At 38.6% G+C, this 26762-nt stretch overlaps 1 protein-coding gene across 2 annotated transcripts in view; it reads left to right on the forward strand.

Moving 5' to 3' along the window:
* GPD2 (glycerol-3-phosphate dehydrogenase 2) overlaps nt 1–26762 on the forward strand; it is a 162958-nt gene that overhangs the window by 35912 nt on the left and 100284 nt on the right. For both annotated transcript variants that reach the window (XM_066345092.1, XM_066345091.1), the window contains exons 2-3: nt 1566–1675; nt 24304–24475. In XM_066345092.1, the coding sequence (XP_066201189.1) occupies nt 1574–1675; nt 24304–24475 (274 nt within the window). In that variant the 5' untranslated portion in view covers nt 1566–1573. The remainder of the gene's footprint in view (nt 1–1565; nt 1676–24303; nt 24476–26762) is intronic.

Genomic DNA, 26762 nt, shown 5'->3' on the forward strand with positions numbered 1-26762 from the left:
GATCAGAGTAAAAATAAAAATTTAAGAGATGTCAACTTTTATTTTAGTATATAAATTATAGTATTCCAAAATAAATTTTCTGTAGAATCATAGTTACTAACTGTACTGCAATTCTTTGTCTTAGGACCCAAACATTTTGTCATAATTTACATTGAGAAACTCTATGTTCTTTACTCTCCTAGGTTAAAACTGATTTCATATTAAATACTTTCCTAAGTCATGAAATACCTATAGAGCAGCGGTTCTCAACCTGTGGGTCAGGCGACCCCTGTGTTTTGGTCGTTCGACCCCCGCCGGGGTCGCGACCCACAGGTTGAGAACCGCTGCTATAGAGTATAAGGTGTGTTGTCCAGACAGGTCAGACCTCCGCCCATTCTGGAAAACCGGGTAGTGATTTCCCTGAAAGATGTGGGTGTGCCAGCTGCTATTGTGAGTAAGTCTTAGGCAGGTAATACTGACTCAAGGTTAAAAATTTTTAGGTGATCACACAGTGTTATCTTCTATTGTTTGGAACAATAAAAGTTAGCAAGGTTTTTTTAATGTTCTTTATGGTAGAATTTTTATATTTATGCTTTTTTTGTTTCTGAAAAGTAAAGAATATTTAAACTTAAAAAAAAAACTTAAAAAAATTTCAGGAGTCTAATAGTAGTTTTTTTAAAAAGGTGAGAGGAAAGTTAGTCAAGAGCTAGCACAATGCATGGCTTTAGAAATGAGAAGAAAGTCAGTCAAGACCTAAGACAATGCATGGCTTTAGAAATGAGAAGAAAGTCAGTCAAGACCTAACACAATGCATGGCTTTAGAAGTATACAGTGAGCACAAAAGAGTAGTAGGTCTGGAGAGCTCTTCCTTGAAATTGTGCTGTCATGCAACTCTGGCTAGAGATAACCTTTTTTTTTCTTTTAAGTTTCTTTATTGAAAGGAACTACAGCAGTGTTAAACTGCCACTTTATGAAAGGATCAAGACATTCTTTCCTTTGACTTTTTGTCTGTAAAGTATACTCTTTTAGGGATAGAAATGTACCCGTATGGGCTTTGGGCTCTAGTGAGAACTTCATTAGGAAGGGGGAAACTCAGGAAGGGAGTCCATTGTACCTCAATTTGAATTAAACACTTGCCAAAGAACCTGAAGTAGGTATGAAGTTCATTGTCACGTTGAGTGACAGACGGCTTCTACCAGTTCTTGTGGAGGGGATTAGCAGTTGAACAAATCTGCAAGGACAGTGTGAAGTTTTGTCAGATATACAATGACATTGCTTTTCACACCTCTCTTGACATTATACTGTTTAAATATCCACAGTTATCCTTTAATTTGGTTTTCTTTAATTCCTATTGGAAGGTAACTTTTGTATAGTCAATTCCTGTGTCTAGGTTTTTTTTGTTTATTGTTTTTCAATGGTAATATTCAAATTGGCATGTTAATAATCTATTTATTTTATGTTTTCTTTTTAAATTTAATATAGTTTCATAACCTACACAGTCTCCTTTTATTATTGGGTCTGTTAATGCAATAAAAATCATAATTAACCTTTTGTTTCCTTTTTTCTTTTCTTTTTTTTTTTTTTAGGCTAAGAAATGGCATTTAAAAAGGCAGTGAAAGCGACTGTCCTTGCCGGAGGAGGTGCTCTTGCAACTGTTCTAGGCCTCTCTCAGTTTGCTCATTACAGAAGGAAGCAAGTAAGTAATGGGACTTGTATCTATTATACTATGAAACAAATTTGTTAAAGGATTGTGTATGGGCGTGTGTATGACAATCAGCTTGATCTGAAAGACACTAATTTTGAATGCTGCCTTATGATTCTTGGGAACTATGTGTCTGATTTTTAAAAAGTAAATTTCTTTATCAGAAAGTGTTATATAATTCAGCCTGTTTTGGCTTTTTGGGTTTTAAAGACTGCTTCATTTCTGAGTGCCAGGGTTTGTTCCTTTAGCCTTTCCTTGTGTAATTCTTCCAAACGCCCGGGTACCTTCTACGTTCTTGCCAAGTGTTTGTCCTGTGAGAAGGCAGGCAGCTGAGGACGGAAATGGAAAAGAAAGAGACTATATGAAAGTCCAACTGTGAATCTTGCTTTTGTTTCTTACAGGTTTTAGTTGCTTATGTACTTTATATTTGGTAAAATTTTTATGTTGGAAAGCCATGAAAGTGAAATTGGTATGAAGTTTTCAAATAATTTAAGGTGTTCAGTTTATTTTCATTTTATTTTTTTCCCCTTTGGAGAGAAAAGTCACTACAACTATGCTTTCCCATAATTCAGATTAATGCCAGGAAGTCAGTGTGGTGGACGGGCCTGCTTTCCCAGGCCTGTAGTGCTGGTAGCCATCTCTGTCAGTGTGAGTCTCCTGGGACCTAAGGGCATTTTGTGATGCCAGCTGGGTGGTACAGTCCTGAAACACAGGTGGAGGGGAAGGAATTGGGGTTCTATTTGTAGCTGGCTTATCTGTGAACACTCATCTTCTACATTTTCTGTGAAAACCTTTAGCCATGGTTGTTGAGTAGTGGTTATATTTGTTGCTTGGGCTACAGCAAGTGGAGCCAGCCACTTGCTTGGAGTCCCATGTTCTGACTGGGAAATACCACTTTAAAAACATATATTGGGAAGATTCAATTTGCTGGCTTATAGGTTTTTTTTTAAAAAAAGATCTTACTATTGGTGCTTCCTTCTAAAGATGGACGATATCGAACAGGTTAAATAAGTCTTTTTCATTCTTAACTGTGAGCACAGTACCTTAAGATTTCCCCAGGTATACATGTTGCAGGCACTATTAATTGACTAGTTGAAACTTATCTTTGCCCATTGATATTTTTTGATGCACTCCTTTTAAAATTCTTTTAAAACTTGTTGATTTTTTTAGAGAGGCAGAGAAAGAGAGGGAGAAGAGAGAGAGAGAGAGAGAGAGAGAGAGAGAGAGAGAGAAACATCAATCTGTTCTACTTATTCATGTATTTGTTGGTTGATTCTTGTATGTGCCCTGACAAGGGATCAAACCCACAACCTTGGCTCATTGGGACAGTGCTCTAACCAACTGAACTACCTGGCCAGTGCTGATGTACACTTTCTTTTAAAATGTTGTCTTGGTTCCTTAAAAGTAAGTGTGAAAAGATGTTCTTCTGCTGAGGCTATTTCAGAAATGCAGTTTTGTTTGAGACTTGGGCTCTAATGGATTGAATTACTCCTGCCATCTTTAACCAGTACTATCCATAATGACACTGGAAAATGCCAGTGCCACAGGTAATGACATTTAATATGGTAAGTTGTTACTAAATCTGTACATGGTTTATGACTGTTAGCCACAGGAAGCATGTTCTACCTCAGAGTTTATAACTTAACTTTGTATCAGGGTAATGCTAATATATATTTTTTTAATATTTGATTTCTCTTTAGTCTCAGAGAATAGAATAAACAGTTGATACTGTCTCCAGTAAATCCAGTTAGGGGTGAATTTTAGTTAGGAAAATCAAGGCAAACAAAGGTCTGTTGATTTCTGGGACATTTTGTCATTTCCTTCTTTCTACATTAGACATCCTGACCACCCTAATAGCCAAAATGAAACAGATACCAGCAGTTCGAGTCATTTATAATTTTAAGCTGACAAGTGTTTTTGAGAAAAATCACCATAGGCATATTCAATCAATGAGTTGCATAAGATATGCATCCAAGTGTGTGCATTTTTTATTGTGGTGATTCCTGTCCCTTTAAGCAACTGCTATGAGCATATTTTGGGAAGCAGGTTGAGATGTAGCCATAAGGATTGGCAAATAAAAAAAATGGGAGAGGTGAGGGGGAAAAGAAGACCAACTCATTTGAGCCATTGACATAAAATGACCACAGGCCTCAGCTGTCCTCTCTCAGAAAATATCTGCCAGTCACACTTATTCTAGGGGGAAAATATTTCCTGACTTCAATAGTCAAGAATCTGCCCCTTGATACATATTATTTGGCTGAATTTTGTAGAAGTGTGGCCTTAAATGTGACTAGGTGTGCTCCTTTTTTTTTTTTTTTTTTTTTTTTTTACAGAGCAATACTTTATAGTATTGGCTTGTATTTATATATATATTTTCCCTCAGTTTTCTATAAGATGATCCAACTGATATACTCTTCTCCTTTAAGAACAAATTGGTGGTGAAATCTCAAGATGATGCTTGTATGAGAAAACCATCTCTTGACTTGAAGTTGAGGCACATTTTGGTGGCATTTCTATACCTGCAGTTCTGTCTCCCTTGACCCATAGCTTGTGCTCATTTGATATTCCCTGTATAAAGCGTCCTTCCTAGAATACAGACAGGGGCTGTGTTGTAAATACTAATGGGTTGATTCTAAAAGTTGATCAATTGCTAAAGCACATTTTGTGATGGGACAGTTCTGTAAGTGTTTAGGCCCCAAGTTAATTAATTTAGCTTATATTTGCAAGGGAAAGAATAGAAGGACGACTATCACATATACTTTTTTTGATTAGTTAAATAGAAAACAGTGAAACTGAATAAATTGTGGTTCACTTGCATTTTAACCAGTTGCTTGAGGAAATAGAGACATTTCTGGAGATGCTGGCAATTCTGGGGGCAGGTTAGGGGTTCGGGGTGATAGCAATGAATTTTTGGTCTCACTTTACTCTGTAGTATGGCTTTCCTTTATACAAGCACATTGTTTCCATTTATATTATGTTTTTCAATGGTGAGTAGTAGCATTCACTGTTGACCCAAGTGAAGCCTAAAGATTTTTTATTTTATTTTTTTGATATAAATGAAACCAGATTTAGAAGGGATAGAGATCATGGCCTAAGGAGAGAGCTGTTGTTATTATTATCATATTTTCTTTTGGAGCTAGGCAAACCAAACCTCACATCCAGTGAGGAAGCTGGTTGGGAAAAGAAGATGAGTGTTGGCTGACCTTTAACCTTGTCCACCTGCGGGGGAGGAGGTGTGTGGCCACAGTGCACACCCCATCTAGGCCCCCTTTGCTTACGCATGTAGGGTTTTTTGAGTGGTCTTGAAGAGGCTTTCCATTCATTTATTTGCCCCCTTCTTTTTTTTTTCTCACCCACAAGTAGGTGACTAAGTTTCCACAAAGCCTTCTTGACTTCTTCTCTCCCCAGACCACCCATATGTCAAGGAACAGGAGGCTGAGTAGTAGGATATCTGCCTCTATACTAAGTCCCACCAGCAACTTAGCAAGCAAACAGCTTCTGCAGTGGGTGCACATTTTCCGTAGCAAGGTGCTTGTCACTTCCTAGTTAGCATGTCTGTTTAAATATAAACTTTTAATAGGAAGAAACTTAGAAGACATCGATCTAATCTCCCTCCCAGGACAGGATGTTCTTCTTGTGATTTCTTAATATCTAGTGAAAGAGAAGCGTTATTTCATGGGAGACCCTTTTTTCTACTTCCAAGCTGATCGGAGAGTGGAGTAGATGAAGAGGGGAGTTTAAATTACGAGAGGCAGCCTGGGGTATTTTTAAGCTAGTAAACAACCTTGACAAAGGGCTGAGTGAAGAGTGTCACAGTCAGAGCTGTGAGGCTTCCTCAGGGGGCGTGGGGATTCCTCAGGGAGGTGGGCTGCCCGGAAGGGGCAAAGCTGGGCTGGGAGTGCAGAGAGTCAGCTGAGGACTCTGGGACTCCTGTCTTTTTGTAATAGACCAACGGTATTTTTTAAAAATTAAAAAATAAATACAAGTTAACATTTACTTTACATCTTTTAGTTCCTAACTGGAAACATTGGTGTGATAGTGTGGGTTTCTTTTTAGCCGCCGTGGTCTGGTTGATATAACACAGAACTACGTAGTCTGAGGGTGGGCCCTCGCATCTAGCACATGCTGGCTTCACTTCTTCCATTACCCCCTGAAGGGGTAGTGGGCTTGGTGAACCAGCTCAGAGGTTCTCAAGCCTGAGAACCATGGAGCTTTCTCAAAGTCTGGATGGGAAAGTCTTTTTTTTTTTTCCAGTACCAGACATAGGGAGTGGAGTTCAGAGTGGGAAAACAAGGTTTCTTTTCAGTGTGATAACTGATATTCTTAGGATCAAGAAACTAAGACATTCTATTGATCAATATGTTATTCCTGAGCAACATAACAACAAGAACAAGAGCATGATCTTTGAAGCAGTCTTTGCAGGCTGCCGGTTCTAACACCTAGCTCTGTTCGGGAACTAGGTGACTATGGGCAAATTTCTTAAATTCTGTCAGTCTCTTAAATTATGTCAGTCTCTGTAAAATGAGAAGAATAGTACAGTAAGTCTTCGATAGGTTCTGTGACTTTAAACAAAATGATATATATAAATTGGAAGCCAATTTCACCATAGGCTAATTGATATAAATAAGAGTTAAGTTCCTGTGAATGGATCTTGAGAGTCTCATGCTAAGTGAAATAAGTCAGATGGAAACGGACAAGAACCATATGCTTTCATTCATATGTGGGATATTAAAAGAAAGCAACAAACAAAACAAACTCATAGCAGCAGACAACAGCATGAAGGTTACCAGAGGGAAAGAAGGGTTGGGGGTGGTTGAAGAGGATGAAAGGGGTCAAATATATAGTGACAAAAAGAGACTAGACTTTGGGTACTGAGCATACAGTGCAATATACAGATGATGTATTATAGAATTGTACAACTTGAAACTTATGTTATTAACCAGTGTCACCCCAATAAATTTATTTTTTTAAGAGTTAAGTTCCTATGGTATCTCATCAAAGTTATAATAAAATGACATGATTTGAGAAACTGGTATCCTTCCCTTATAATATTGTAGAAGAGCAGTAATGCTTGGAAGAGTTTCTGGAATACAGTAAGCTTTTAAAAACCATTAGCTACTATTAGATTCCCAGGTGTTATGAATATAAAGTGTAGTTATAGTTGTCAAGAAAGTTGTTCTTATCCCTGAGGATTCTTGCATTCAGGGACACCTTGTTAAGACTTTGAGGTTAGCCCTGGTCAGATAGCTCAGTTAGTTAAAGCATCATCTCAATACACCAAGGCTGTGGGTTCAGTTCCTGGTGAGGGCATATACAGGAAGCAACCAATGAATGCAAAAACTGAGTAGAACAACAAATCAATGTTTTGCTCTCTCTCTTTCTCAAATTAATCAATAAATTAAAAAATAAAAAAAGACTGTGAGGTTATTAGCAAAGGGTATGTCCATCACCTGAGGTTGTAGAAGAATGGCTAGAAGATAATAAACACTCTTCTGTTTTCTCTTCTCCTTGCTTTCTGATCTGAAGATGAGCTAATAGCAAGATGGACAGTCCCAGTTATTGACATAAACTCTTTTCCTGTTGTAAGTAATAAATTTCTTGAAGTTTCCACTGTTGTTTTTTTTTCCTCTTTAGGCTTATATGAGTTATGGCAGACTTGATTTATATTGGCTGATATGTTCCTAAAAAGTTATGTGAATATAGTCTTTTTGATAAATTAGTTACTATATAGTACAATGCTATTTATTAGAATTCTTTGGTGAAACATTTGAAAAACAATACTAAAAAAAAGCTCTAACATTTTTTGTTAAACCAGAATTTTCATATAGCATTTTAGCTTGAAATACACTTAACTTATTTTTTCCTAAAGTCAGTGTTGTAGTAATAGCTGTTAATGATGGGATCTTTATGCTTTGCAAAGTAGTGTCTCACTTTGTAAGATATAGCAATTCACTATACTTTGAGTGGCTTACTAAATACTATAGTCCACTTGGCTCTGTGTATTGATTAACGGAACATGGAAAAAAATGATAGTGGCGATGTGTTATGTGAGTTGAATTATATATAGGTAAGCCTATTCTACCTTTATTGTTAATACCAAAACCTATGAAGAAAAACATTTATGCTAATGAGAGGCCAAGTAATACACGAATCATTAAAATATATAGGAATTTTGAGAGTATTGTTTTAGTAATGCATGAATGATTAAAATATATAGTAATTTTGAGGACATTGTTTTAATTTCAGTCTCTTCCTCTCAATACATTATTTGTAAGAGTCTAATAAATCAGGGCCTTTTGGTTGGTATTACCAGTGACTCAAAATTCAAAATGTTGACAAAACAACAAAGATAGAATGATCATATCTAGTCAAAGTAAGATGTACTTTGGGCTTTATTTTAATGGATATTCAGATGAAAAGATATTTAACTTCCTAAATGTCTTTTATTCAAGTTTGGCTAGGTTTTCATGAGCTTGTTATTGTGCATAGATTATGAACGTTTTTAGAATTCTAGTTTCTTCATGAGGTAAGGATAATGTCACTTGACTCTGAGGCTCTTTCCGCTGCCAAACACTTAAGTCGGTCAGTATATGGAAGTCAGTGATCACAGAACATAGCAGGTCTTTAGTGTCTACTGTACTTCTTTCCCTTTCCATGATATAGGATAAGAAAATCTGAAATAAATCAGCCTTGGTAGGCATAATAAAAAAAAGACATACCAGATTTCTTTAAATAATTGAGCTTTCGGTTGACATAATGTTGCTTATATTAACTGCTGAACAGAAACTGACTGATGTTAGAGAAACATGAAGTTCAGATGAATAATGATAGAAGAGAAACCAAAATCATAAGCACAACACAGAATGCTGGTGAGGATGTGGAACCATAGGGACTCTCTTTTATTGCAGGTGGGGATATAAAATATTTGGTAGTTCCTTACAAAACTAAACATATCAACTTGCACGTGGATGTTTATAGCTGCTTTATATATAATTGCCAAAACTTGGAAGCAACCAAGATGTCCTTCAGTAGGTGAATGGATAAATAAACTGTTGGTACATCCAGGCAGTGGAATATTATTCAGTGCTAAAAAGAAATGAGTTATCAAGCCATGAAAAGACATGGAAGAACCTGAAATGCATATTATTAAGTGAAAAAAGTACTGTGGAAAGGCTGCTACTGTGTGATTATAACTATATGACATCTGGAGACAGTAAAAACATCAGTGGCTGCCAGGGATATGTTGGGGAGATAACGGGCAGATCACAGAGGATTTTTAGGGCAATGAAACCACTCTGTATGATATCATAATGATGAATATATGTATTTATATTTGGCAAAACCCTCGGAATATACACCATCAAGTGTGAACCCTTAAATTATCAACTTCAGGTGATTATGACGTGTCAGTATAGGTTTATTCTTAGTAAAAAAATGTGCCACTCTGGTCAGGGATGTTGATAGTGGGGAGGCTATGCTTATGTGGGGCAAGAGGCATATGAGAAATCCCAGGATTTTCTTCTCAATTTTGTTGTAAACCTAAAACTTCTCTATAAAAATGTAAAGCCTTTAAAAGTAAAAAATATACACACACACACACACACACACACACACACACACACACACACACACTTTTTTTAAGTGAGAGGAAGGAAGGTAGTAAGATCGACTCCCACAAGTGCCCCAATCAGGATTTACCCGGCAACCCCATCTGGGGCCAATGCTCAAGTGAAAAAGCTATCCTCAGTGCCCGAAGCCGATGTTCAGACCAACCGAGCCACTGTATGCTAGAAGGGAAGAGGGGAAAAAGGGGGGGGGGAGAAGCAGATGGTTGCTTCTTCTTCTTTTTTTTTTTTTTTTAAATATTTTATTTATTGATTTTTTTAGAGAGAGAGGAGTGAGAGAGAGAGACAGAGAGAGAGAGAGAAGGGGGAGGAGCAGGAAGCAACAACTCCCATATGTGCCTTGACCAGGCAAGCCCAAGGTTTCTAACCGGCTACCTCAGTGTTCCAGGTCGACGCTTTATCCCACTGCGCCACCACAGGTCAGGCCGATGGTTGCTTCTTATCTGTGCCCTCATTGGTAATCAAACCCAGGACATCTATATGTTGGGCCAATACTCTATCCACTGAGCCACTGTCCAGGGCTAACTATATATTTTTGAACACACTTAATATCTTTAAGAATTTAACCTCAACTGACCAGGCAGTGGCACAGTGGATAGAGAGTCAGACTGGGATGCAGAGGACCCAGGTTCGAAACCCTGAGATTGCTGGCTTGAGTGTGGGCTCACCGGCTTGAGCACAGGATTGCTGACTTGAGTATGGGATCATAGACATAGACCCATGGTCGCTGGCTTGAGCCCAAAGGTCACTGGCTTGAAGCCCAGGGTCGCTCACTTGAGCAAGGGGTCACTCGCTCTACTGTAGCCCCCCCCCCCAGTCAAGGCACATATGAGAAAGCAATCAATGAACTAAGGTGCCACAATGAAGAATTTATGCTTTTCATCTCTCTCCCTTCCTGTCTGTCCCTCTCTGTGTCTGTCTCTCTCTGTCTCTGTCACACATAAAAATAGTTCAATCTCATGCCCTGGCCAGATAGTATGGTTAGTTAGACCCTCATCCTTAAGTACGGAGGTTGCCAGTTTGATCCCTGGTCAGGGCACATACAGGAACAGATCGATGTTCCTGTCTCTGTCTCTGTCTCTCTCTCTCTCTCACTAAAACCAATAAATAAAAATTAGAATAAGAAGAAAGAAATTAACCTCAGTTGTAAATATTCTTCTGATTCTTAAGTTAAAGCAAATCTGTGGGTTTGAACTTAATATAATGTTTCTTGAGCACTGATGTCGCTCATTTATTTCTCTTATTATGTGACATGTTTGCTTACCAGATTGCTTTTAACTTCGTGAATCAATTCAGGCTACCAGACTTGTTTGTTCTCTCTGAGTAAATAATCTTCCATCTCCAGAGGCATTTTTCATAGGTTCATAAACAGCCTTTCTCTTAAAAAACAATCTTACAAAGTACTGTAATAGCAGCTGCTCTTACACAGTATTCATTTTTGTTGATTTTAATGTTGAGATGGAAATTATACTGTTAGCTACCACGTGAGGAATGTATATTTCATGGGAGGAGAAAGAACTCAGGATTGAAAGATAGAGTTCTTGTTTCTACTTGGCTACTTCAAGGGCCATCAGCATCAGTTCCGTGAAACATGAAGGTAGAACTCTGCACCGTGGTTTGGAGGGCTTGCATTTGATGATCTGCCCTTGTGGAGCTTTACCTATGTGGATTTATTTTTCTGTAAACAATGGGGCCTCATCTATCACAGGAAGATTTTGAACCATGTATGGACGACATACAAAGTAGGCGAGTTGTGGATCTTGGGTTTTAGTGCTAACCATATCTCATATTTTTGTATTTAATGGAGTAAGCTAAAACAACCCCCAAAGCTCCGTGGCTTATCACAGTTAAGGTTTATTTCTTGCCCACATTACAGTCCAGTGTGGATAGGTTGGGAACTTGTTTCTTGCAATTATTCAGGAACCCATATCCCTTTATTCTAGTGGCTCTGCCACATTAATAGAGCTTTTGACCTTCTGGATCATTTCCAGCCAGCTGTAAGGGAGGGTGGGAAATGCGGTCCAATAGTGTTCTCTGGAAAAAGAAAAAGTTTTGTTAAGCATCTAGCCATTACATCTGTGTCCCGACTTTAGTTTCTAATGTATGTGACAGACGAGCTATATTTCTTTTGATGACAGGTTTATTATAGGAGTTTATGCCAAAGACTCTATCATTCATTTACTTCTCTTATTTAAAACCTCGTGCATGGATTTCTGGAAAAACTGTTTTGTTTTTTTTTCTCCTAGAAAGACAACTAAATATGTCGAGACTGTGTCTGATGGCTAAAGCTTGATAAAGATTCTGAATACACTGTATTTTCGATAAGGCCAGTTGAAACTATTCTTAGCTACTCTATATGGTTAACTGTTTCTTCAGAGGCATGTTTCATCAAAGCACTAAAATTATGCGGACAGAGTTGGAAATGTTCTTTGAAGAGCATCCTATCATCTTCCTTATAATTTTGGTTTTTGTTTAACACTTAGCTTCCAAAGTGAGGCCATGGCAATATTTTTTTGCCTTCTAACTCACGCCAGGCCTTCGAGGAGTTTGTGATGCTATTTTATTGCTGGCATGCAAAACCAGCGAGGTTAACTGAACTGCTATAGGTGACACCGTGAGTCAACGACTGAGCTATGATTAGCGTTGACAGCTGGTGCGCTTCTAGGCTGTTGCTAACTGAGCAACACTGACATTCATTTTGATTTGACTTTGCATTTCATTTTCAACTATTTATTCATTTTAAGGCCTCTTTAAGAAACTTTTTAGGGTTATTGTGGGACTGAGAGAGTCCCTTAGTTTTTCTCTCCCCATTTTCCTGCTTAATAGTTAAGCAGGAAATGTGTTATGAAGGCTTCCTCTAGGTAGGGTTTTGCAAACTACGAAGAAAATAGATGCTTTAAGATAAGTTAGGCAATGTTAATTTTACTTGTTTATTATTACAATTTTTGATTTTTCAACAAAGAGGTTTTGAAATCTACTTGTGAGTACAACTAGATGGAAAATGGTACCACAAATCTGACCCCAAACTATTTTGAACATCTGGTTGAAAAGTAGCCGGTGGCCATCAATATTGCTTGGAAGGGTTCAAAATGGGTGAGCATTTTATTCATCTGAGAAGGATGGGGGAAGACAAGCTTCTTTTAGTTCTGTATCCACTTCCAGATACATGCACTAGGGAAGTTTTAATGGAAAGTGGTGCCTCTTGGCACCCGGTTGTCAACCTCACTGTCCAGTGTGGCTGGCTGTAGTCTAGGCAGGGTCCCTAGGCCTTCTGATCATACTGCGGCCATCAACACCGTCCTGCGCTGCCGGTGTCAGAGAGGCTGGTGGATCACGGGGCCCAGGTAACCCACACATGTAGGCAAAGACAATCCAGTGGTGGTAAGGACATGTGACTTAGTGTCAAACCAGGGATCAACGTATGGTTCTTTCAGTTACTCATCCAAGAAATCACAAAACTCAGTTTCCTTGCTGGTCAAAGATAGTGCCTAACGGTACCTGCCTTCTGTGGTCACTGTATACCTAACGGAGCTAACAGGGTAGGATGTGTGCTCTAGTAGCATTCAGGCAAGTGACAGTTCTCATCTCCTTCCTTCTCTGGCCTCTCAGATCTCAGACTTCCTCTCTAGGTATTTTCATTCTCAGGACGCTATTGGAATTAAAGAACAATAGCAAGTTTAGACAGCTCCACACCAATATTCTATATTTTAAAAATATTTATTTGAAAACTGGTGAAACATATCCCTTAAACCTTAGATTATGTAGTCTGTTACAATGTGAATTTATTTGAAGTAGAGTCAGACCAGAGCCAAAGTGTTTTCCCTATTTTATAGCTATAAAATATTTTATAAGGATATATTATGATTACTATTAAGAGTTTCTCTGTGATTTCTCAGAGACATCCCAGCCACTTAAAGGTTGGATAGCACCTTTTAGGTAAATTGGAGCTGTGTTCTCAGCTACCCAGGAAGGCTAAATTTACCTTGTTTTCTTTTGTCTAGTCTCCAAGATCCTACAGAGTAATCATGAATCCATCACCAAGTATGTGTACATAGAGAGATATTGCTTGCTGTCATGTAATTACAAGATTTAAAAAATCATTGTTTAGAATCACAAAGTGACTAAGAAGGTGAAAGCCATTTTAAAGCATCTTACGATTCATAAGGAGATGTTTACTGCATTTTACTTTCCAGGAAAACACAGATACAGTCAGTCTATTTCAGTGATGACAAAACACAAAGCAACTAGCAGTTCCATTATCAATATGTGGTTGAATCACATAATGTGAGAGAGAATGATAGTTGCAGTATGAAGTGATTTACATGAAACCCTACTTTATACACCAATTATTACTTTACGTGATTACAGGACAACCTGGTTGTTAATTGCCTGTGGTCTTTAAATATGCAATTCTTTCAGAAATAGACACTAATTATTAGATCTTGTTTTCGGTCTCACCTGAAGTTGCAAATGTCTAGGATTTTTTTTTTTTTTAATTTGCAAGTCTAATGGTGCACAGACATAGTGAAACTGATCTCATTCTGAATCCCATTCTGTTCTCTGAGATGTAAGCTCTCAAAGATTCTGAACGTGGCTTTCAATTCCTGGTCAGTGTTCAGTATACCAGGCTCTTGACAAAAAGCTGTACATTTTCTATCAGAATAATGGAGGAATTTTGTTTTTTTAAAGTGTATCTAAAACTTGTTTACAAGTTAATAAAAACACTTCATCCTCATAGTCTGTAACAACAATTAAATGTGGTCAGAAATAACATCAAAATAATATTAAATATTAGATGTTCTTTTGATTCTTCCAGAAGAGGAATTGTTTGTTTGGAAGCTATGGTTGGAAGTAGGTAGGCAAAAGGCAGTGTGCTTTGTGTCTTGGGCTCTCTTTTCTTCCGGCCTCAAAGGCTGAATTAGGAAATAGATTCTGAATCTGGTGGTGCGGGGCTTGTGCTGTTCTTAGGTCAGGGTTGGCAAACTTGTGCCTACAGGGGCCAGACTGGTAACATGACGCTAGTGAATGGGGATGCTGGGTTAATTGCACAAGCCCCGCCTAAGGGTAGCACTACTGTTCAGTTCTCGCAGATAGATAGAAATTCTGATTTTTATATGAAACATAGCAGTTTTTAAATATTGGAAGTGCAGCTCATGTTTTCAGGAAAGTAATGTGATGAGTAATTCACTAATATGACTTCTGTTTTTAGCACATGCTATTTCTACTTCCTTTCCTGTTACTGTCATCTAGCTAATACTCATTAACCTGTCATGACCCGATTTGGCTATAATTTCCAGGACACTTTCACAGGTCTGGGTTAGGGGTGCCTCCTGTGACTCTTGTAGCCTCTTCTCTATCTTAAATCCATCTGTTAAGTGAGATTATAATTTCCTTTTTATCTTTTTGTTTTGTTCTCCAGTGTGGAGATTCCTTGAGGGCCTTCAATACACGTTGCTTGAATGAGTGACAGTGGGTGAGATGTCTTCTTAGGACACAGACATCTCAGGTGATTTAGAGCAGGTGGCCTTTGCAAGCCTTCTCCCAGCGTCTCTGGGTCAGTCCTGAATGGAGCCTGTCTCCCGGATGCCTGTGGACTCAAATGGCCTCAGGCAGGAGGAGGGCGAGAAGAGGGCGGGCCTGGGAAGGTGGAGCACAAAGCCTCATTTCTTAGAGCATGCTGTTCCTTACCTCCACTGTTTTATTCCTGCTGCTTCCCTTCTTTATTTCCCCACCATCAACATATTCTAGGGAAGGTAAGGTGCAGATGTGTTTTTGTGACTCAAAGCCATATGAAGCCAAAATGAGTCTCTCGTCATAATTAGAAGTAGGGCCTCAGGCTGTTTACTGCCTCTAAAATAAACTTGGTGCTTAGCTTCGCAGTTGCAACACTTTCCAGCTTTTATGAAAAAAAAATAAACAAAAATAAAATGTTATTTTAAATGTAGTGTCAGAATTAAATAAATTACCCTCAATAGTGCCATATATTTTTAAAAAATTGTTTTGGGAGGACTGTGCAGCGAAACCTCCACAACAAAACCAAACCAAAAAACAAAACAAAACAAAAAGCTTTGCAGTTAACAACTGTTGATAACTTATTTTATTATAACTATTTAGTCTGTTTCTTCATTTTTCCCCCCCTCGGATTATATGTGGAGTCAGTATGGTTTTGTAAAAAACTTAGTCTGTTGCCAGGCTGTGTGGGTTCAGTTCCCAGCTCTACCATAAACCAGCTGTATAATCAGGCTGATTGCTTAACTTCTCTGTTACTTCTTCTGTAAAATGAAGAGTTTAATAGTACATAGCTCATAGGGTTATTGTGAGAATTAAATGAATAGAAAAATGTAAAACCTTTATAACAGGGGTCCCCAAACTTTTTATACAGGGGGCCAGTTCACTGTCCCTCAGACCGTTGGAGGGCCGGACTACAAAAAAAAAACTATGAACAAATCCCTATGCACACTGCACATATCTTATTTTAAAGTAAAAAAACAAAACAGGAACAAATACAATATTTAAAATAAAGAACAAGTAAATTTAAATCAACAAACTGACCAGTATTTCAATGGGAACTATGCTCCTCTCACTGACCACCAATGAAAGAGGTGCCCCTTCCAGAAGTGCGGTGGGGGTCGGATAAATGGCCTCAGGGGGCCACATGCGGCCCGCGGGCTGTAGTTTGGGGACCCCTGCTTTATAATAATGCCCCCCACATAATAACTGTGTACTATTATTTTTTAGTTATGTTTATTAATATATAATTTGGAGTGTACTTTTCATGCAGTAAAATTCACCCTTTATAAATATATAGTTCTGTGAGCTTTAACAAGTGTATATAGTCATATAGTCATCACCACAATCAACATATAGAGTATTTCTATCACCCTCAAAACGTTCTGTTATCCTGTTTGTAGTCTCCTTTCCCACCCCCAACACTCAAACCCGGCCAATCACTGATTTGTCTTCTGACCCTATATGTTTGCCTTTACACAGCGTAACAGAAACAAAATCACTCTATATTTAGGTTTCTGAGTCTAGCTTCTTTCTCTTGGCACAGGGATTGGCAAACTTGTTGGTAAAGGGACACTTAGTAAATGTTTTAGGCTTGAGGACATATAGTTTTGGTTGCAACTACTCATTCTGCTGTTCCAGTCATGGGCTATACATGAATAATTGAGTTTGGTCATGTTTGAAAAGAAGTTTATTTATTAAAACAGGTGGCAGCCAGATTTGGGTGGAAGACCATAGTTTGCTGACCATGACTTAGCATAGTGAGTATGAGATTCATTCATATTGTGTCTATCAGTAGTTTGTTCTTCTTATTTAAAATCATTTTTATTTTTTGGCCTGACCTGTGGTGGCACAGTGGATAAAGCATCGACCCAAAACGCTGAGGTCACCGGTTCTAAAACCTGGGCTTGCCTGGTCAAGACACATATGGGAGTTGATGCTTCCTGCTCCTACCTCCCTTTGCCCCCATCCATCTATATCTTTCTCTCTCCTTTCTAAAATGAATGAAATCTTAAAAAAAGTTAAACAATCATTTTTATTTTTCAATAACAGTTGACATACAATATTATATTAATTTTGAGTGTATATCCCAGTGATTGGACATTACATGACTTAGTGATCATGCCAATAAATCTTGCACCCACCTGACACGACACATAGTTATTACAATGTTGTTGATTATATTTGCTATTATATACTTTAAATCCTGATGACTGTTCTCTGACAACCAATTGGTACTTCTTAATTTCTTCACCTTTTTAATACAACCTTCAGCCCCCAACCCCTCTCATTTTGCAACCATCAAAATGTTTTCTGTATCTATGAGTCTGTTTCTGTTCTGTTGCTTGTTTATTTTGTTTTTTAGACTCACTTGTTGATAGAGTTGTATTTATTCCCATTTTATTGTTCATATTTATTTATTTATTTTTTCTTCTTCTTAAAGAAGACCCTTTAACATTTCACATAATACTGATTTGATGGTCTTGAACTCATTTAGCTTCTTCTAGTCTGGGAAACTTTATCTGTCCTTTGATTGTAAATGATAGTTTTGCTAGGTAGAGTAACCTTGGTTGTAGGCTCTTTCTTTTTATCACTTTAAATATTTTGTGCCAAACCCTTCTGTCCTGAAAAGTTTCTATTGAGAAATCAGCTGACAGTCTTAGGGAAGCTCCCTTGAAGATAACTGTTTGCTTGTCTCTTACTGCTTTTAGGATTTTCTTTTTGTTTTTAAATTTTTACATTTTAATTATGATGTGTTTTGGTGTGGGCTTCTTTGAGTTGATTTTCTTTGGGACTCACTATACTTCCTGGACTTATGTCTCTATTTTCTTCACCAGGTTAAGGAAGTCTTTGTTATTATTTTTTCAAATAAGTTTTCAATTTCTTGCTCTTTCTCTTCTCCTTTCAGCACCCCCATGATGTAAATCAGGGGTCCCCAAACTACGGCCCGTGGGCCGCATGCGGCCCCCTGAGGCCATTTATCCAGCCCCCACCGCACTTCCAGAAGGGGAACCTCTTTCATTGGTGGTCAGTGAGAGGAGCATAGTTCCCATTGAAATACTGGTCAGTTTGTTGATTTAAATTTACTTGTTCTTTATATAAAATATTGTATTTGTTCCCGTTCTGTTTTTTTTTTACTTTAAAATAAGATATGTGCAGTGTGCATAGGGATTTGTTCATAGTTTTCTTTATAGTCCGGCCCTCCAACGGTCTGAGGGACAGTGAACTGGCCCCCTGTGTAAAAAGTTTGGGGACCCCTGATGTAAATGGTGATACACTCAATGTTATCCTAGAGGCTTCTTACACTATTCTCATTATTTTATATATATATATATTGGATTCTTTCCCCCTTTTTTTTTTTTTTTTTTTGCTGTTTTGATTGGGTGGTTTTTACTTCCTTATATTCCAAATCACTGATTTGATTACTGGCTTTATCTACTCTACTGTTGATTCTCTATACATTATTCTTCATTTCAGTTAGTCTATCCTTTATTTATGACTGGTTCTTTTGTGTGTTGTTGAAGTTCTAACTATGTTCATTGAGCATCCTTATAACCAGTGTTTTGAACTCTGCATCTAGTAGATTGCTTATCTCTGTGTTGTTTAGTTCATTCTGTGGAGTTTTGTTCTGTTCTTTCATTTGGGACTGTTTCTTTCTTTCCTCATTTTGACAGACCTTCCTGTGTTTGTTTCTATGTATTATGTGGGGCTACTAACTCTCGCAGGCTTGGTAGAATGGTCTAGTGTAGTAGTGTTTGGTAGGGTCCAGTAGCACAGCCTCCCTTATAACACAAGGTGGGCACTTAAGGTGTGCCCTGTCCTTCACCATGTGGGCTGTGTACACCCTCCTCTTGTAGTTGAACCTTGATTGCTGTTGGCATGTCAGTGGGAGGAATTTTCAATCATCTGCAAAGACTAGATGTGGCTATTGACTACCAACCTCTGACACTCATGGAGGATCAGCTGTGCAGGGGCCCAACCACAGAGTAGGACTTACTTTAGTGGGGCTCTGGTGCCCACTAAGTTCATCCCTTGAGTATGTTGCTTGTGGAGATAGTTGGTGGTGCTTCAGTGTGGTCTGATAATGTCCACTGGGTCCTCTGGCTCTGTGGCCTCTCAGGAGGTTCAGGCCAAGGTTAGCTGCTGTCATTCCAGGGGCACCTGGCATGAGCTACAAAGTGATCTGCATATCTCTGCTACTTGTATTGGGTTTGGAGATCCTAGAAGAGGCCAAGATGTGAGCCAAGGCTGGCTGTCACTACTGTTGTGTGGGGGGCTACTTAGCAAGAGGTATAGGGATACTCTAAAGCCAGATGCTGCTTGTTTGAGAGATTTTCAAAAATTCGTAGTATGAGCTTGACCAGGCAGTGATGTAGTGGATAGAGAATTGGACTGGGACACGGAGGACCCAAGTTTGAGACTCCAAGATCGCCGGCTTGAGCATGGGCTCATCTGGCTTGAGCACGAGCTCATCAGCTTGAGCTCAGGGTTGCTGGCTTGAGCACTGGATTATAGACATGACTCCATGGTAACTAGCTTGAACCCAAAGGTTGCTGGCTTGAGCCCACGGTTGCTGGCTTGAGCAAGGGGTTACTTGCTCTGCTGCAGTGCCCCCCTATCAAGGCACATATGAGAAAGCAATCAATGAACAGCTAAGAAGACTAAGGAGCTGCAATGAAGAGTTGATGCTTCTCATCTCTTTCCTTCCTTTCTGTCTGTCCCTATCTGTTCGTCTCTCTTTCTCTCTTTCTCTGTCACACACACACACACACACACACACACACACACACACACACACACACACACACACACACATTTGTGGTATGAGCCAAGACAAGCCATTTTTATGGAAATGTTTGGGTGGGCCTGTAAGGTGATGGGCGGGGTCTCTGGGAATCACCAGGGTAGAGCAAACAGTGATAACTGGATTGATGGAGACTCAGTTATGGCTTCCACTTGCTGGCTTTTTGGGAGGTTTCAGATAAATAACAGTGACCGCTACCAGCACTTCTGTATGGGAGAAACTTGCTCCCCCCCCCCCCCCAATGTCTGGCCTTGATGCCAGGCAATTCAGTTTCTCTCCATATGTCTTTGTCTTTCAAGCTGCAGTCCCAGTGTTGGAGCTCAGAGAGAGTGAGTCTGAGTAAGACCATTTGCAGGCCCTTTAAGAGGAACTGCCTGGTACCACAGTAGCCTTCCATCTCCCTCAGCCTCCATCCCTGCTGGTTTTACAAACAAAAGTTATGGTGACTTCTCTTCCTAGCACTGTAATCATGGGCTGGGGGACCTGTTGTGTAGCTGGGTCCCCTCACTCCTCAGGGGAACCTCTGCAGCTGAGATATCCCTCCTGCGTTTTATCTGACAGGTTTAACTCACATGGGTGTGGAATTAGGCGTTTCCCATTTCTGCACTTTCTACCAATCTCCATGTGGCTTCTTTAATTCCTCAGTTTTAGGACTTTCATTTCATCATATTTCAGGTGGTTTGAATGTTGTTTTTTCTTCCCTTTAGTTGGAAACTCATGAAGGGTTTTACATATGGACACAACTTTAGTTGGGTTTTAAACTGTTTACCCAGCTATAGTATAGATCATGACTCAGAAGGAAGCATGGTAAATGAGTGGAGCCCTGTAGGAGGATACCATATAGTATAGGGGAAAAGGAAGATACCTGGATGAAAGTGACAGTGAAGATTATGTGACTAGATGTGAGAGTTTTTTAGGAGGTGGAGTTGGTAGAACTTGGTGATTCATCAAGTGTTGTACTGAAGAGAGTGGTATAGGGAACAGGATGCATAAGAGTACCTTTACTGAGGTGAGGAACATTGAGAGGGCAAAAAAAGTTTGGGGAGATAAAGTCATCAGTTCAGTTTTGAAATATAAGTGATACCTCCAAAATGGCGGTGCCGAGTAGGTAGTTTGATAGCTAGTTCTGGAATAGGGGAACAAAATTGGAAGTCAGTATGGTAAAAAGGATATCTGACACTATGGAGGTAGAAGAGATTCTCTAGAGAAAGTTTTTAGTGATTTGGGAACAGTGATTAAGACTAAGATCCAATAGGAACCTCAGCATTTAATATTGAGCAGTAGATGGACATCCAAAGAAAAGTAGGAGAAAGTGGTTAAAAGGATGGGTGTGGAGAGAATGAAAGAGAGAGGATGAGAATCTCAACTCAGAAGACTGTCTTCCAGATGCCAAGTGAGTGAACAGTTATATTTATGCTGATATGACAGCTAAAATGAGGGATGGAACAGGCTCATTAGATTTAACACCATATTTGACATTAACTAGTTTTGGTGGTGGTGGTGGTGGTGGTGGTACTAATGTATATGTGAAAATCTAGATTAGAGTGAGTAGGAGGTGAGGCAGTAGAAAAAGCAAAGATATCTAGGGCTTTCAAGAATTTTTAGGGTGATTGTTAGAAACATGTTAAGTGGTATTTTTGATTGTTAAGATGAGACAAATTGGAGCATGCTGATGACAAGGATGAGATGGGGGATAAAAGACAGAAGAATTAGTTCAATCAATGTAATGAGATAACCACAAAACATGAGAGATGCCCATCAATTACTGAAGAAGTTTATTTGAGTTTAATATTCATAGTTATGACCTGTTAGCAGAGAAGAATATGGGGCTTTTAGAATCATGTACTTTGTTAGGACTTAGGCCTTGGCCGGGTAGCAGAGCATCATCCGGATACACCAAGGTTGTGAGTTTGGTCCTGGTTCAGGGAACATGCAAGAAACAACCAATGAATGCATAAATGAGTGGAAAACAAATTGATGTTTTTCTCTCTCTCCCATCCTTTCTTTTCTAAAATCAATTTAAAAAGAACAAAAATTTATTTTTCAAGTATTTCTAGAAAACAGAAAATGTCAGCAAAATTCTTTTGATATGGAAAAACTCACTGGTGGTTTAGTCACTTGTCAGTCTCATATCCAAGTCCGGCCCAGTTGAAATCCTCCACTGAAAGACTCTCTCTCCCTCATCTAACTTGTCATAGCCCAGTATTCTGTGTGTGTGGGGGGTATGTTTATATATTTTTCCTCATTAAATAATAGAAAGTATAGATCATGACTGAAAGTTGTTTTAGTCTCCATAGCACCTAGCAGTTACATTTATTTTGTTACCTTAAATGTATGTAAATGTGAACATGGGGAAAAGGTTATTAACAAATAATTAGGAGAAATTTTATAAAGGATAAGATTTTTGCGGCTTGGCATCTGAATTAATAGCCTGAAATTATATCTTTTATAATTATATAAATATAATTATGTCTTTTTGTTTTTATGAGACTTAGTAAAATATGTTTGAAAAGTTTCCTTTGATATGCTATTAAGAATCAAACAGCAACAACAATAATTCTTTGGTGTGGTGGGTTGTAGTTGAGCAGCTACTTTCGTATCATGTACCATTCAGACAGAAATGAAGGGACAGTCATGACAGGGACTTTATCACATTCTGTAAGTGAAGAAACCAAGACCCAGAGAGATAATGGGTCAAAGTTCATTACTGGTAAACAAGAGTGTTAAGACCTAAAGTAGGACCCTCTGACGGTAATTTTTATTTCTCTCACTGTATTCCATGTGTTGGGCAAACAACTGTGTTAGGCTTGCTCACCTTGTACTTTGCCTGATTGGCTCTTGCACTCAGGATGGCAGAATGTAAATTGCAGATTGCCTGCCACCATTGGGAGGGGCCATTGTTTGCCAGAGAACGGGTTTTTCCCCCCTGGCCTGTTTTGTTTGTGAGCTCTAAGAGAGAGATATATATATATATATATATATATATAGAGAGAGAGAGAGAGAGAGAGAGAGAGAGGGAGAGAGATGCAGTTTGCCTTGTCTACTAGCTCCTCCACTATTGTGAGACTCTAATGAACAGAATGGCCCACCATCCTCTGGCTCCACAGTTCTTTACCGTCTGCCTGAATTCAGTGTGAACCTCCATGGCCACGGCCACCAGCCTTATATCATGACTTCTAGATTTTTTAAAAAAAATAAAAATTATAATGAAATCTAACTGTACGGAGGAATTTGGTTTACTTTATTTAACTGAATAAAATTCACTTGTCAGAATGATCAGCACTAAGATCACCTTTCCTTGAGCAAGTCATGGCCTGGTGGTTCCAAATTTCTTATGTGGCCCCTGCAACTGTGGCTGTGCAGATGCTGTGATTTAAAGAAGAGAAAATAGAAATGCTGTATCTGTGGACAATGAACTATGAGAGCAACGTTAGCCAGCATTGTCAATATAGTGAATGAGCCTAGTGTTAGCATATCGGAGAAAAACATATACGTATTTTTCTAGGATTTTGACTCTTGACTTCTGGCAACTACTTTTTTTTTTTTTTTTTTAAAGACCAGAATCATTTTAGATTTAGAATGATAAATTACATTCTAATGAAAGAGGGTTATTATTCTTTAGAGGGACTACAGCTGGCTTTAATTATATTATTGTTAAACCTTTCAAAAATCAAAATAGTGTATATTAAATATATAAAACTTATAATTTCATATTAAAACATTTAATAGGTAAGCCTCTAAGATCTTTGAAAAATATTATTCCCATTAGCCTTAGCTGATTATTTAAACCTGTGTTAAACAGATTCTTTTTAATTATACTGACTTAAACTTACAGACCTCCAAACTCTAGAATATATTTTATCAGGGGAATTAAAGAATGAAGAACACATACATTTAAGAAATTGCAGAAAGTTTTAAAGTGCTTTTTCCTCCTCCTTCCAAAACTTTTAAATGTTATTTGAATAATTTGCTGCTACTGGATAAAAATATTTCCTCATGTTCCCTATAAATTGCGTTAGACAGAGTATTTGGGAATTGCTGTGCAGTGTGGAAAATAATTAAGCTTGTCTCTATGTGAAACAAGAACAAGCAGTTGAGCTTGACTAGGTGGTGGCGCAGTGGATAGAGCATCGAACTGGGATGCAGACGACCTAGGTTTTGAGACCCCGAGGTCGCCAGCTTGAGTGTGGGCTCATCTGGTTTGAGCAAAGCTCACCAGCTTGGACCCAGGGTCTCTGGCTCGAGCAAGGGGTTACTCGGTCTGCTGAAAGCCCATGGTCAAGGCACGTATGAGAAGGCAATCAATGAACAACTAAGGTGCCGCAACAAAAAACTAATGATTGATGCTTCTTATCTCTATCCATTCCTATCTGTCTGTCCCTATCTATCCCTCTCTGATTCTCTCTCTGTCTCTGTAAAAAAAAAGAACAAGCAGTTGAGAGGTTAAATCTGAAACCAACTTTTCCATGGCTCAATAGTTGTAATTCAATGGAGGGGAAAGCACCTAGATTTTAAGGACTTGGTTTTCCTCCAATGAGTTATGGTCCTGTAACTCCTGTGGACCGTGGACTATGGTCTAGCTCTAGTATTCCTTATCTTCCTGATGTATTTCTTATAGTATGTTGTAAACTTTAATAAATTCGCATTCTAGATGAGCAACTGAAAATGATTTCCTTTTACATCAGATGAGCCTGGCCTATGTGGAAGCAGCAGAGTACATTTCAGAACCTGTTAACAGGGAGCCTCCTTCCAGAGAAGCTCAGCTGCTGACTTTGCAAAACATGGCTGAATTCGATGTCCTTATCATTGGAGGAGGAGCCACAGGGTGTGGCTGTGCACTGGATGCTGTCACCAGAGGTAAGTCCTGAGGTGGGTGGATGTAACACGGATAAAGAAGGGGCCATCTTTCTGCCCCAGTATAAATACACAGTAGGCATTCTGTGCTACTAGTCACATTTCCGCTGCGTTGACTCATTTTTCATCATTTGTGAAGCACCTTCATATTTTTTCTAATGTAGAAGCTTTCACAATTTTAAAATTAAATATAATTTTTTATACTTAAAGGAATTTATTTAAAAAGAAAACTGTATTCCTGTGATTTTTATTAATCTAATGTTACTTTTGTGACTTTATTTGCAAATAAATTGTCTACACCATAGAGAATATTTGCTGTATATCTCTAAAACTAAAAATAAAAATGTATAAAAATTTAAATTTAATATGAAATTATTTCTTCAAATATGAGGTAGGGCTTTAATGTAATTAGATACTCTACCTTAGATATATATATATATATATATATATATATATCTAAGAGACTAAACAATGAAACTAAACAATGTATTTAACTATGGGAAGAAATAATAGAGTTCCATTTTTATTGAAAGAAAAATAAAATTTTGCTAACTACTAACAATAATATTTAATATGCAAATTAGAACTAGCACCACCAATGGAATTGGAAGTTAGGCAGTTATGTATCACATATGGTACCCAAGCACTCCTGTGGGAAGAGTTTATTCCACATTGTAACACTGGTATCAGCTAACACTGGTATCCTTACTGTTTTGGCCATCATATTGTTCAGAATCATACTGTACAGGATTATGGTAAACTGGATTTATAAATTATATTAACTATTTTAAACCATAAAATAAGAGTGGGTTTAAAAGATTCCTTCAAAAAATCATGAATTGAATTATTTTTTAAAAATTTTATTTGTTCATTTTAGAGAGGGCAGAGAGAGAGAGAGAAAAGGAGGGAGGAGTAGGAAGCATCAACTCCCATATATGCCTTGACTGGGCAAGTCTCAGGTTTCAAACTGGTGACCTCAGCATTCTAGGTCAATGCTTTATGCACTGTGCCACCACAGGCCAGGCATGGATTGAATTTGTTGTGATCTGAACATTGTGTCCTCCCTATGGTGAAATCCTAACTTCCAATGTGATAGTTTTAGGAGAGAGGGCTTCTGTGAGGTGGTAGGATCATAAGGGCAGAGCCCTCATGAATGGGGTTTGTGCCCATAAAAATGAAAGCTTCTACCTAGCACGGATAGAAATTAATAGGCAAACATTGCTGGCTGAAAAGTATTCCAATCTGAAGGAACATGCAGGAGGAACAGCAAGGAGGCAGTGCACATGGGAGACAGCGTGTGTGTCAATTGAGAGCATCCAGGCTGTCTAGGGGAGAATGGGAGAAGGGTAGACAGGCAAAACTGGGCCTGGTATTGGACTTGACTAAATATACCACTTTGAGATCCTAAAGAGCATTAGGTTTGCTGAAGAGAAATGGCTAGGCAATAAGGAAGGAACCGGGATGGGCATGCACTTTTAAGAAATCTAGACTCCCAAGAGAAAAGAGATAACTTGATGGTGTGGTAGGATGTAAAGAAAGGAAGTAATATGTACAAGAATTACTTTTTCTCTTTTTCTTACTTTCTTTTCTTTCTTTGTTCTTTCTTTCTTTCTTTCTTATTTTTCTTTTTAAAGATAGGAGCAATTTGAATATTTCTGTAGACTCAAAGACTGTGCAGGAGAACTTTAATATGCAAGTAATAGAAGTCAACATATGGAACAAGATCTGGTAAAAATGCAGGAATGAGATAGCAGAGATGTATCTTAGTTTTGGCAGGGAGTAGGAGACATTTCTCAGAGCAGAAACAAAGAACAAAGATTCTAAGATATAAAATAGGAGATTGTGTGACTATTAAGAGTTGTTCTTAAGTCCCTGGAAGTCCTGGGTTTGATTCCCAGCCTGGGCACAAAGGAGAAGCATTCATTTGCTTCTCCACCCTTCCCCTCTCCTTTCTATTTCACTCTTCCCCTCACAAGGCTCCATTGGAGCAGAGTTGTCCCTGAGTGCTGAGGATGGCTCCATGGCTTCTGCCTCAGGTGCTAAAATGGCTCCGGTTGCAATGGAGCAACACCCAAGATGGGCAGAGCATCGCCCCCTAGTGGGCATGCCAGGTGGATCCCGGTTGGTCACATGAGAGAGCCTGTCTCTCTGCCTCTCTGCTTCTCACTTCAGAAAAATACAGAAAAAAAAAGAGTTGTTCTTAAACACTGAGTTCTACTTGTAAGTAGGATAGGGGACTTCCATATACGAAATGTTTAGAACTACCTTATAGAGAATGTGATAGGGTGTT

This window comes from Saccopteryx leptura, chromosome 7 (assembly GCF_036850995.1).
Source record: "Saccopteryx leptura isolate mSacLep1 chromosome 7, mSacLep1_pri_phased_curated, whole genome shotgun sequence".
In the NCBI taxonomy this organism is placed as follows: domain Eukaryota; kingdom Metazoa; phylum Chordata; class Mammalia; order Chiroptera; family Emballonuridae; genus Saccopteryx; species Saccopteryx leptura.